Below are 14349 nucleotides of genomic sequence, written 5' to 3' on the forward strand. Positions count from 1 at the left end.
ACACATCATTTCGATCTGGCATTTACTGTTGTTCCTAACGGGGCCCAAATCCTTCTTGCACAACACACACCAAAGCTATGAAAGTGGATAAAACTTGCTATTACAAAGTAGCTGTGGATGGGAACCTTTCTCACTAGCTTTCTCTTTTTCACCTTTCTTTAGTGCAGTCCTTAAAGTTCTTTAAGCATAAATCTATGTGTAACAGTAGGTCTCTTTTTATTTTACTCCACAACCCAGCAACTCAACATACATTGTTATTATCTGATTCTACTCATCTTTTAGGTCACTGATCATATTTCATGAGTTCTTGCCATTACAAAGAGAGTGACACCCATATCTGTGACACATGGGTCTCTTCCCAGCTTCCCTGACAAATGGCTTTCACTGTCCCTTCTTGAAGAAGATTCAGATATTTTCAACTCCCATTTTCACACCCAAACTTCCAGACATTCTACTGGGTTAACACAGGCATGTTTAATAGAGAAAATCCATCAGTTTCTCTGCACTCAAGTCTTTCTGAGCTCTAAAGAAATAACTGGAGGATGTGCTGGTTATAGACCACACATTCAAGACAATCACATGGTATAAGGAAGGGTTAAGACTGAAGGTGTAAAGTATTCTCATGAGTACAGCAATACAAGTGACCTTTTGACTGTAGAAATTTTCCTCAATGTGCACAATTTCTGCTATTTCACTGCGTATTTTTGTCAGTAACAAAATAAAACCTGACTATTGAAAATTGTGCTTTCTTTTCTTGCACTATGAATCCAGGTCAAGAAACGGCAGTTTTGGCAGTTGAATGCACTATAACTTCTAGCATCCCACTTCAATACATTGTGTTTAAGCATTAAACAGTGTTTATTGAAGCTATAGTCCCGAGGACTACTAGAGAATAGGTGTTTACATCCCTTCATAAACACTTAAACAGGTTTCTTTGCTGGCACCAAAAAAAGACAAATGCCACTTTAACCAGAGCACTTCACCTCTAAATCCCTTTTCTGTTACATTAGTACCAGTCGTCTGCAAGCATTAGGTTCTTTCTCTCTTTACTTAATTGTTTGCATGATAAAAAGCATCTCAGCTTTTCCCATTTGAGGCAGTTCCTGGCAGGCTGAGTTTTTCCTTCCCTTTGCCATTGCCATTCTCTTTGTCCTCTCAAATTCACTGTAATCTGCAATGATGCCCTGGCTGTGGTGTCTCCCACCACCATCCTATCCCCCCTCCTTCCACTTCACTTTCTTATTTGGACAAAATCTGTAATTTCTACTTGGTAGAACCAGCCAGTAACTGTCTGCTCATGAAATTCTTGGTGCTTCGTATGTAGCATAATGTTCATTTTGTAAAACATCTGAATTCAGCTGTTCATTGCATCAAGGCCAGTTATCTGCCCACTAAGCTCTTTTCCTATCCCAGCTGCTTCTGGCCGCAGTCTCACTTTGCTCATTTTTCCCCCCAAAATTCCTTCTTTTTCACGTCTCAATCTTTCTTTTCCACTGCTTTCTATTCCATGCTCCCAAGCACATCACCTTCCCCCTGCTCCTCTTGGATTTGGCCTCTTCAAAACTACATGCGTGTAAGCGGTGGTTATGCTACAACAAGCCCCTCTGGAGGGTCAGGTGGGATGCTAGCACACCATCTGCTCATTTATTTCCTTTGGTCACGACACCTTGCCTCACTCTGTGTGCTTCTCCTTAGAGATAACCATGGCCCCTCTGCACTCCCTGCCAAAGCTAGATTAGCAGTGAGAGCAAAACGCTCACCCGTGAGCAGTGGTGGGAAGAGTCTGACCTGCCCAAGCCCAGGTTTACAGGCAGATACACACTTGTTACGTCCTCTGCTATTTCATTATTTCTCTCCACACCACTGAGGCAGACAAGCTGTCAACAAACATTCATTTCACTGGGCATGCAAGATAACTGCTCCTGTGGCAAACCCTTTTTCAGTGTTTTACAAGGACTACAAATAGATATCAGCATATCAATTGAGGTGTTGAGGAAGGATTTTCATGAGTGTAATTTAGGAGAACCGGATTTCTCAGAGCAAGTTCTGAAAATGTTTCACTTCTAAAGGATGCTATCATACTTACAATAACACAAACACTGGTAAAACAAAGAAGAAAACTCCCTGAAACTTTCCCATTTTACACATAGTGATTTAAGGTCACCATGGCCTCGTCTTGGCTCTGAGAATCTATTAGAAATGCAAGTGATTATAAGGCTGTCGTAAAAAGAAACTCCTAAGAAATTGTTTACCTAAGTTTCACCTGCATATTGGCACATTTATCTCTAGGTTTTGCTCTAGAAGAGGTCTCTTACTCATACACAAATGTTTTATTGACATGGAAATAACTTCTAAAAGAATAAATAACAGAATAATTCCATTAAGCAATGGAGTAGATTTGCATTATCATTGCCTCATTTTAAACTGTCATGTGGCATCACTCCTGCAGATCTGATCACATCTCTAAAGTTAGTAAAGCTGCCTCCAGGCTGTGTTTTAAATGCAACCCACCCAAGACCCCAAGGCCAGCAGCACATTACAGCTACACTCATCTTTAGCAAAGATGTTAATTGGTGTCTGAGTTCTCACCAACACCGCTTGCAGCCTGCCCCCCTTTTCCAGCTCTGGGATGGGCCCAGTAAATCCACATGAGAAATATACTTAACTCCCACAGGAATCAAAAAGAAATAAGGACTACCCACCTTGTGGAGGCTTATTTAAGATCACGCAAAATCAGGGTGAGATCTGAGAAGAAATTTTAGCATGTAACCCTTGCCTTTAGCAAAAACACTGCCTATGATAACCCCCAGGTCAGGGAGCAGGCATAGGAAGGGAGGGGACACAAATAATACGGACCTCAGTGTTGGAAAGCTGTTCAGTACAGCAGCCAAAGTGTAGTTAAAACACACCCAGCTGCATCTTTTGAAATCAAGTGTTTTAGTATCTTTGCATGTAGATGCTGGAGTTTGCAGCTAAACAAAGAGACAATCACTAACAGGGAAAGCTGTGGATCTATGTGCTTCCTCCCTGCAACCTTTCCTCCCATTCTTGGCCATACTCACTGATGCTCTTTGAATTAATTTACTGACTCTGCCTCAGCTCTCAGGTATCACTACACAAGAAAGTTTGTATCTAACATGGGGTGATGAATGACTGCTATTTTCTAGCACATTTTACCTACTGGAGGCTTGAGGTAAATTTCAAGTCTTATTTCTGAATGAAACCTTTTGTTTCGCTTTTTGACTTCAGCCCTTAAAGGCTGCCCATAAAACAGTCTTGCAATGAGGAACAACAGCATCTTCTGAAAAATCTGAGAGCATGGAGTGGGTCTTTCTCAGCTGCAGCACACATCTTTGGAGACAGTTATTCCTAACCCAGAAGAACTCAGAGCAGGTCTGAGTGTCCTCCAGGTTCAGGTTGCTGCCAGAGCTCCCAGGGGATTTCCTGATACCTTAGTGCTGGACAGTCACCTGAGCTCTGCCCTCTCCAAGCATTCCTCAAATACCTCACCACACCTAACACAGAGACAAGTGATTTAGAAGCTTTCCCAAGGACCACTATACTATTTTTCTGCTTGTTAGTAAGCAAAAACCCCAGGAATACTTTTGAGTGGGTTGTCCACAGCTGAGATTTTTGCCTGTACTTTGGGAGAGGAAATTCTGCTCTTTTCTCCAAAGTGACAGCTCTTTAGTGACCAGGCCATAAAATTATACCAATGGTACTTTTAAATTGATCTAAAGTCTGTTCATTTGTGTAATGCACATTTAAAGCCACATTATTGTAAGATCCTCCAGCAATGAAATTCAGCATTAGCACTTCAGTACATTAAAAAGGGTATTTTAGTAGGTTCTTTCTTTTACAGCTATTACCCTGTCTAAAGTGAGAGAAACCTCAGTCAGATTAATAAAAATAACAGCTTGTCACACATACACTGCCATTCTATGAAGTCTCCTCTGCTCTCACCAGTTTAGCAGCCAAGGAAAGATGTATGGGAGCCAAATTCCCCCGTGCAGAACCACACAAAACCTGTACAGGAATGCATATAGCCCATTCAGTACTAGTAACCATGGTTTCATTTACTGGAAATTATCTTTAAAGTGTAAAGTTTTAGTCAACCATCAAGCCCTTCCCCAGATAAGAAAATAGCTGCATGATAAAGTTCACTTCCAGATGTGGCAGGGATGCTCAGAGTACACTGGGGCTCTGCTTCAGGACCCTGCACAGTTACAAACACCACATCAGCACAATTGTCTTGCTTTGGTAGATAGCTTCCATGTATATCCCTGCTTGCTCCCAAAGGTTCACACCCACCTCTCTTGTCTGAAATCTAAATTTCTTTACACACTCCCTTTCTCCTTTGGAGAAAGGCTCCAAAATGATGTTGCTGCCTCAGGCCAATATAGAAGACAAACACTTAGCACGCAGCAGCCTCATCAGCAACTGCTCTGAGTACAAATGGGAAGCATGGTTTTAACAGATCACCTGAATTCTGTGCAAATATTCACTCCAGTACATAACTCATTATGGGCTTATCTCTTAAACCAAAGCAGCCAAACATGGAAAGAACTGGATGCTTTAACAGAGGAGACGATTGTGGTCATACTGTAATAATTACATACAATTGTGCAGACTTACTCTGATAACATTACATTTTTTTCTTTTTTTAATCTTTATTAGACAGCTAAATGCCTTTTACATTACAAACCCGAACTATGTTCTTATCACATCTCTGTCCTCTGGCACTCAACTGTGTGGTAGGTCAAAACATCATCTCTGTCTAGAACTAAGGAGTATGTTCAGACCCCTGACCTGTGTATTGTACTCTGCTCTGCAGGAGACCTGGCACTAGGCTGGAGCTTCTCTTTCTTGATGAGTTAACAGTGGGGTTAATTCATTGAAAGAAAGACCTGCCATTACTCAGCCTGGATGAGTCTCAGTAACTCTTGGTCCCTACAGGAGATCTCCATCAGTGTGATTCCCCCGCCCCTCCCCGCGATCTCTTAAGTTCCAATTTCAATAATGACTTCAGCATTTATCTAACTTAGGTCGGTCATTATTGGCTCTCAAAGGTCTATTCACACACATGAAGTACAAGATTAAGCCTTACAAGCAATGGCACACACTGTAAGACAGAACTCGAGAGACTGGAGCAGCCAGTCAAGTCAGCTCAACGGAATCTTCAAAGCCATTCAAAAGAGGCATCTCAAAGGAGGGCTGAGACTGCTGGGGGGAAATGATCTGTCACTACCTCACTTTAGACACAACTAGCTGATTTAAGTCCTTTCCCACACTCCAACAGGGAAGATGAAGGTGACAAGTAAAGGGACAAAGGGTGCTGAATTTCTATTTTTCACTTACTTTAGTACACGACTTAGGACATCTGGCAACTGATCTATTGATCATCAATGAATCACGCACAAGTATAGAAAGCAATTTTTTCTCAAAGTAAATCTTGGATCTACTTCTCCTCTTCCAGAATCAGCTGTTGCCCTTTGCTCAGCCCCAGTTACTGTGGGAAAAGCCAAGGCTAATACGACTCTCATCTCTCTCCATAAGCTTTCAGCACTTCCAAAGCAATTAACTCACAGAATCTTAAAGGATAGTATCATATCTCTCTCAGAGCATGGAGAAACTGCCACAGAAAATGGAGTAGATACTAACAGCTTCAGCAAGAGACAAAATATTCTCACCAAATGAAAAATTATGGATTAGCCCATCTTAATGCAGCCAAATTATCTGTGTAAAAATACATAGAGGACATGCTGCTGTGCTAGTAACTGCACTGAACAGCAGCTTGTGTTTACATTTCTATTCCCTGGTTACAGGCTGTCCTGCGTAGGCTGGGCCCATGAAGACGGGCTGCGACAGAGACTGCTGAACACATGGAACCTGGGCACACCAGCCCAGGAGCGTGGGCTCAACATCCAGCAGAGGCAAAAATTAAACACAAGCTGTTTACCTGATTACACCAGCTCCACAGTGATTGAAGGGAACTGGGTGCTTTTGAAGTTTAAGGAAGAGCAAATGGTTAGAACTGAGAGAGACAGAAAGGGATTCCGCTCCGTAACTGCTACGGAATGGTCTTTGTGTGAGCCTCATTGGAGCTTGGGTTTATACATTAGCATGTCTTTGCACAATGTAGTTGTCACTGAGTCTGCAAATTACATCAAAATTAAGCTGCAATTTGAGCTTAGCTTAAATGAAAAGTGTATTAAAACTTTAAAGTCCATTTGCTACAGGTATGAAATTCTGTTTCAGCAAAAGCAGTAATTAAGTCTGGATCCCAGTGGAAGTTTCAAGACTTTAAACAGATCTTTTAGAAACTGCATCTGAACTCAACAACTGGAATGACAAATGAAATACATTGGCTTTGGTGGAAACAGAAGCACTGTACCCAGTTCTGTCTCCCCATTTGGCAGCCACTGTCATACAAACCCACAGCATAGGGACAGATGTCTTGCAGGGACAGGTCCTGAATCCAAGTCACTGCCCACTAACAATTTAGAACAGCTGCGGTCTTCCACCTTTGCATCTTTTTGATGCCTTGGTGGTTTCCCAGTCAGTCCTAGCCTAAAAACCTGAGGACAAATAATTAATGATTCCAGCAGATCAGTCCGTGACATTAGGCTGAATTTTGTTTGAGCCTATATCCACAAACCAGGAATCTCTCCTTTGACCTTCATTCCTTTTTTAAGAACATGAAAGCCAAATTCAAGCCCACAAAACACCGCAGACTCACTTCAAAATACTCTGGTTTTCTCCTGAGTTTTCTGCCGTTGTGTTCCGCAGCTTGCTGAGCAACCCCCCTTCAGATTTAGCAAAGTATCTGGAGTCCTCATTCATCACAAGTCTCAGAACTGAAGCACTCCAGCTGCTCCAGGGCTATACCCTTAAATGGGATCTTGCTGTGATGTTATACTTGCCTGTTGTTATGACCTTGGCTATTCTTGACAAAGATATAAAGATGAAATAGGTTCTTGCTCTTAATGACAGTTTGTACAAAACATCCTTTCCAAAGAAGATTGTGTTATCTGTATATGTACATTACTGCCCAGCCTATGCCTGGCTGCAGTGTTGTAATCAGGGGACATAGCATGAGGGAAGATGGTTTGGCATTGTTATGTCAACACCTCTTTAAATACACTTTGGACAAGGACTCTCTTTTCTCCCCAACCCAAGAGCAAAGCAAACATTTTGAAAACCACTTTATTTTTCCATCACAAACTCTGTGTTTGTTTACTCTGAAGTTCCCCAAACTGGCACACACAGTTTTGGAAGATTCCTGCTTTTAAATTCAGGGCTCTTGCTCTGAACTTTGTTTTTCCTACCTGTTGTCCACTGTTTTGTGAATCCCCTACTAACCAGAAAGATTTCTGTGATCCTCTCTGCAATGACAAATGTTCGTGAGAGTCAAAATAATCTTCAATAATACTGCCTGATGAGTTTTAGCATTTTGAAAGAAAATCACCTTACCCCTTAGGGACCTGATGAATGAGAGACTTTTTAGATTTCACTGAGGGATTTTTAGCTGTTTCTTCTAAACTGACTCAGCAACCTCCTTAAACACCTGCTTAATTTAAAGCAGATGAAAAGCCCTACTTGTGTGTCAAGTTAAGGATATGCTTAAGTGCTTTGCTGGACCGGGGCCTAACGGCTTGCAGATACAGATGGCTGTTATCAAGACCCAGAAGAGGCCAGGTGACCACCAACAGTCAATTATATTCCTACCAGAACTTCAAGCCAGTACATCATACTGTTTGAAGTTAATTGGTTTGAAATAATTGGACAGGTGAGCAGGTAAGTTCACACAGAGCATTTGCAATTTCCCTTTGTATTTAAAAACACAACAGTGCAGATTGCATGGACAAAATTGGCATGATGTTAAGAAAAAAAGTTAAAAGGGAAGGGAAAAGGGTTTTTTTAAAGACTTTTCCTTTTAATTTCTAGCATCATTAAAACCTTGAAAACATTTTATTTGGGAGCTTCTTTAGTTAATACCTCATTACTTCCGTTTTTATTGTTATGGTAATCAAGCCTTAATATATTGCAGCTTTATAGCATGAAATCAAGGCTAGGCCTGTGGGCATCAACAGATGTACCACAGCATGCAGTAAAACACAGGTACAGAGGCATGCAGAGCTGAATATGGCACAGGGCTTTTTTATAATTGTTTAGCAATTCATCTGAAGTTATTTTAACCTTGACAACAGATGAACTCTAACATGTACCATGATCACTCACTGGAAAGCTGCTCCAAATAGCAAGTCATGTTGTCTTACGGGCTGTTTTAAGAAAGCATGAAACAAGTCTGAGAATGATGATTAAAGTCTTCGGATGATTTACAGGCTGTAGCTGTAACTATTCACAACATTTAACTGAGTATATTCTAGCTGAGGGAGAATGGTAGCACTGGGAAACTGTGTTTGACACCAGGACCTTGCCTCCCATCGGAAATCTGTGCTCAGGAGCAGAATTCAGACCCTCTCCTGGCAAGTTACACACCAAAAAGACAAACGTGGATCTAACTTCTGTTTTGGAAGTGACACGTGGACCTCGTGCTGGAGCTCTGCTTGTGGTTGAATTTCACCCACCAAACCAAATGAAGTTATCTATATAACTTTTGGAAAGTTCTAGTGGTCTCACCCGCAGGGTGTTGAAATACTACCTCAGAAAGAGTGAGTGTCCCTAGATCTTTTCCGAAAGACAGCAGACCACCCCCAGTGTCAGCTCCACTTCTCAACATTGTTTTCAGGAGAGAACATTCAGGAAACAATATACAGCTCCTGGGAGATTTTCTAAACGTAAAGAGAATGTTTGGGCAAGCAATCCCTTTCCCGGTACAATAGTTTCAAACAGCCAACATTAAAAGCAATATGCCTGAGACTTAATAAAATCACTGATACTGAAGAGCATCTCAGAGAGTTCTGTGGCCTCATCAGGAGCAGGGTGGCATTTGGGCAGCAACAGCTTCAGTTTACCCACACCATGGCCCTACAGCACCTCTCAGAAACATCCAGCAAATAACTTCTGTCACTGCAAACATGTTGCTTTCACTGCAGGCACCCAGTATTAATGAAGTAGTAGGAAGAAAGTAGGTACAGGCAATACATTATTCCAGGAGAAGTGAAAAATGTTTTCCACGTTATTACTGGGTAACAGCAAGACACAACTCAATATGTGGATCATCAATATGTCTGAAAAACCTGGTTAACCTCAGTTAGGCAAAGGCTTTCAGCTTCTCTCCCAGAAATACTCAGAGTAACAACATACTGCATTCAGCTGATATCTGTTCTATACCTTTTAATTTAAACTAAGTCTCTTAACAATAAGGAGGCCAGTCATCCAAATTTCTAGCACCAAGCATATAGGTGAGCAGCTCTCAGCTGCAGCAGAAGCTAATTCTGTGAGGTCTGATTCCATCAGTCAGTGCTTGTGGGATCAGACCTTAGGACAAGCATGCATGTTGCCCAGCATATAACAAATGGAAAGACAGACAACGGGAGCTACAGTCCAGCAAACACACTAATTATGTTAATAAAAATGAAAGCTTAAATTTTGAAGCTAATCCTGGGCTATCATTTATAAAAGTTAACAGGGCATATTTAATTTAGGAATTGGCTAACGCTTCTCTTGCCACCGCTGAAACCTCATAAATGAAATATACTGGATTGCTGCCCAGTGCGGAAATAAAAGTTATGAATAATGTTTCTATCTCAATCATTGTCAGTGCTTTAATATTCCTAATTACTTTAAAAAGCTAAATATTCAATATAGGAAAAACCTTCTTTTTATCTTCACTTGCAAGTTACTGCAATTTAATAAGAGTCACTGGATAGTTTCAGTCTACAAGAGCATTCTGTGCTTTGAATCTTATCCTTTCCTCTTCATATTTACAAAGAATGGAGTGCTTGTTACTCTATGTGTGTATGTAAATGTATGCATCTATATGTGTATGTCCATGTTGTCACAGCCTTTTGTTATCAGAATTTTTAACATCTCTAAGTGCACTGTACAAATGCTCACTGGCTCTTAGGTTAAATATATCCAGTCCCAAAAATAACCAAATGAGTTCCTGAGATCCTACACAATATTTTACAAGTTTTCTTTTTAAAAATATTGTTATAGTCAGTATGTTATGCCAGGTAATCCCAACAGGTTGCTTCAAACCCCAAAGGCTGGCCTTTCCTTCTGCCCTTCCTCCCTGCTTTCTCCCTATTGCCTTTTCTGCTCTAACTGAGGAGACCTCAGCAAAGCTGCAGACAAGCCACCAATGGCTTGACCAGAGAGTCTGCCCCAGTGACTTCAGCTTCTGAAGGTGTTCATCTCCTGTCACGTTTAACTCCTATCCTCTTCTAATGCTCCCTTTATAGATCCCTTTTGTTATCTCTTTGCCTGGTAATGATGCCTCTTCCTTAAGATCCCAATCAATTTTGGAGAAAGGGAGGAAGTAAAAGCAAAATGAAATGTTCATTCAGTAAATGACTCACAGCATCTTTCTTGATGCAGTTTTATTTACTTCCCTGACACACAAATAGACTTCATTTAACAAGTTTATTTCTGTTATGTCAATAAGGTATTGGGCTTGTGTTGCTTAACATCTCTGATGTTTGCACTGGGAAGAACACTGCCTGCTTCATTCCAGCAGGAACTAACCACAGAGACTTAAATTTATCATTACCAATTAAGAGTTTGACATACACAGCTTCTCCAGCTGAAAGAACTGAAAGCCTCAAGTGTGAATTAATTTTCCAGCCAAAGGTGCCAAACTCTCACCTCTACCATATCCCTAACTTCTGCAGTATGGATAATTTAAGGTGTAGGTTTCAAGTCAGAAAGGAGAATCTGAGCTACATCAAAAGTCAATGGCAAAACTCCCACTGGCTTCAATAGGACAAGGAATCTGTCTAGGGACTCTGCTTTCCAAATGACTCTAAGTACTGCACACAGTATTTAATGAAGAATGTGTTGTATTAAAGGTTTAAGAGAGAAAAAAAATCATAATAGAGCTATATTATCTGTATTGGTATCCTAATAAGAGGGCTGAAAACTTCAAAAGCATCAACAGACAACCTTCATTTTTTCACTTAAAGCATCCAAGTTCTAAGGCCTCTGAATTATTTAAGGTCTTTTTCTTTCATAGCAGCATATATCTTCATCACATGATCGTAAATCTTTACTCACCACTAGAGCAATCAGTACCTCCCCATCCTGGTTCACAGTGACAAGTGTCAGGAGAGACACATCTTCCATGCACACACTCCTCTGTGCAGAGAGCTGTTTGGAAGAAACAATACACAGCATTGTAAACATAGTAAGTGGCTGGTAAACCATACATTTAACTATGCCTTAGAGAGCAATCTTTTGTTCAAAATATTAAACAAAGCAAACACACAAAAAAGAATTACTTGCAAGATTTAATTAATACAAAGTGACCAAAATATAATGTAGGTCTCTTGACAGCAATAACTCATTTGTCACTTCAGCTCTTTGTAATGAAAACCTGTAACACCAGAAATTACTTTGGTTAGCAGTTTTGCTTCATAATAAAATTTTTACCAAACTGACACTTACTATTATTACATTACAGAATATCAGCTTCTTGTATTGCACTCAAGTTGCTACTGTTCATAAGATAAAATGGAGCTCAGATTTGAAAGTATATTAAGATCCAAAATAGATTTGTAAGAAAATAGCTCAAGGAAAAGAAATAATTTCAGCACAAGATGCAGTAGCTGTAAGTGCAGCCTTGTCTTTTCAAGGCCACCAGTTTTCCATAACTACAGTGTTCTGTATCTTATTTGTCCACTTTGGATTATTGAATGTTCAATATCCTCAAGGTTCAGGCTATGAAAAACTGGTTGGTTTTACTGTCTCCCTTGCCAGTTGCCTAGAGATATACACAGGAGAATCTCCTTTTTCTCTCCCTGAGCAGGAACAGCTCATAGTTTTAACACTTTTCTTCTCCCATGCTGTTTCAATGTCTGACTTCGTTTCCAGTGTATGCTGGTATGCCCATCACATACAAAAAAACCTGGACAATAACTGCTTTAAAGGCTGAACTTTACCTCTTACTGCCTTGCTTCCATTTTACCACTTAGGACATTGCCAAAAACTCAGCATGTCAGTCATTCAAATTGGATGGTTAAATTGAAACATATAATTTCCACCTAGGCTAACATGTATGAGTTATTAATGAATATGATGTAGTGGCAATGAGATCACTATATTAAAATATATACACACAAATATAGATATCATCATACATATGATTTATTTCATATATAACCTATATTTTTATATCCTGTGGTTTCATATTAGATGGGAGAGGTGGGCATTGTGCTTGCTTAACCAGGAACTGGTTGAAGCTGGACTACAAAATACTTACTCCAAGACAAAAATTAACTCATTCCTGTCTGAAACGAGGCCAGTAAAGCTGATTTGGGAAGTAGCTTTGTGTTGCTATACTGAAAATCCAGCTGAACGACCCACTTCAGACCTTCTGAAAGTTGCACAGTGCCTGCATGTGAAACACCCTCTCAGACCCAAGTCCCTCATATTCCACCATGTCTTGTACATTTGAACAATACCTGATGTCTTTGACATTCTGTCTGGACTACCAGATCAGATCACATCTTGAATCCATGCTTATGCTGGCATCAAAGCTGACGGAAACATTTTGCTGTCTATTCTGGGTTTGGGTCATCACACCAACCACTAACCTATTCATGATGTATTTAAATCCAACTTCAAATCGCAAGTGAACTTTCAATAATCCTATGGGACAAATCTTCCTTCTCATTATCCATCAAATCATGTAAGACCAGTAATTAGAATGTTGTCTCATTAGAAGGACTGCAAGATCTTTCTAGAGTAGTCATTTCCTCGCTAGGTTTGCTGCATGTCAAAAAGGTGATTTATTCTTATTTCATATCTTGTGTTTAGACAGTATTGCAGTGGGCATGAAATATTGATAGCTAATTCTCTAGTCACTAATTGTTCTCATCTTTTGAGCATTTATTTTACTTGAGTTAGAGTTTCTGAAGATACGAGGCATCCTCATCTACAGCTGTAGGATGGAATTCAAGACAGGATATTCAGTAAACAGGATTTTCCAGTAAAGAAATACCTATCTTCATGCAATCATTTTAAAATGGCTGGTTATCCAGAACAAGAAACTCACATATAGAACAGCTACAAACATTTAGGTTGTTACTAAAACTACAGTGTCCTAAAAGATATGCTGGGGTAGGGATACTTTGAAAACTGTGCCTTCTGTAGCTGATCTAAGAATATAATTCTCATTGATGTTACTTAGGGACTAGTTTTACCACAGGTTTTTCTGCTGTCTGTGTGGACATTCACAACAGTAAGTCTTCCTATATGTAAAATGTGAAACTTGTTATCCTTTTAACCAGGCCAGGTTCTCAGCTCAAGGCATAGTTCGTGAGCAACAAGGTTGATGGTGACTGTTTCTGCACTCTTCCAAGTAACAGAACTCCTGCTCATTACTGCTCTAGATTTAGTTGCTTTAGCCATACAAACATATTACACCTTAACTATGTTAACATAAATATGAAATATTAATAACTAATTAAACCAATTTAGTTCACTTAATCACCTGGCTCTGCACTGAAGTGCTGACTTCTGTAGTAGTGCTCCAGTCCCTTGAGACCTGTGCTACATAAGACTTACAAGCAAGGCCCAAGATAGTAATCCTCATTCTAAAGGAATCACAGAATCCCAGACTGAGTTAGGTTGGAAGGGACCTCAAAGCTCATCCAGTTCCAACCCCTGCCATGGGCAGGGACACCTTCCACTAGAGCAGGTTGCTCCGAGCCCCTGTGTCCAACCTGGCCTTGAACACTGCCAGGGATGCGGCAGCCACAGCTTCTCTGGGCACCATGTGCCAGCGCCTCAGCACCCTCACAGGGAAGAGCTTCTGCCTCAGAGCTCATCTCAATCTACTCACTTCAGTTTAAAGCCACTTGCTAAAAGCAAGTTAAAATAAAACAAAGCAGCTATGAGCTCACTAGCAAATAGCCATTTAAAGCTGTGAAATTACACTGGACTAATCCCATGTGGGGCTGCACAGAAATACCCCTTTTTTAAAAGAGGATGCTCTGATATAAGACATTTTATCCAAAGAGGCAAATAATGAGACTCCTGCACTCTCTGATTCCAGTCAGGCCTGTAAAGGTCCATATAAAGGTCATATTAGGGTAGAACTCTAAAGTTTTACCATAGCAAATAAAATTGTGAATCTGCCCTATTAAAGGGAAGTCTTGCCTTGCTCTAATCTTTAGAGTTTAAATTAATTTTTCATTCTATTAACATTCAACATAACAGGAC

General features: G+C 40.3%; 1 protein-coding gene across 1 annotated transcript in view; it reads right to left on the reverse strand.

Moving 5' to 3' along the window:
• Positions 1 to 14349, reverse strand: part of MEGF11 (multiple EGF-like-domains 11) — a 203527-nt gene that overhangs the window by 165162 nt on the left and 24016 nt on the right. Inside the window, exon 5 of the mRNA XM_010023922.1 lies at positions 11182 to 11274. Coding sequence (XP_010022224.1) covers positions 11182 to 11274 — 93 coding nt within the window. The remainder of the gene's footprint in view (positions 1 to 11181; positions 11275 to 14349) is intronic.

This window comes from Nestor notabilis, unplaced genomic scaffold (assembly GCF_000696875.1).
Source record: "Nestor notabilis isolate BGI_N333 unplaced genomic scaffold, ASM69687v1 scaffold6081, whole genome shotgun sequence".
Taxonomy (NCBI): domain Eukaryota; kingdom Metazoa; phylum Chordata; class Aves; order Psittaciformes; family Psittacidae; genus Nestor; species Nestor notabilis.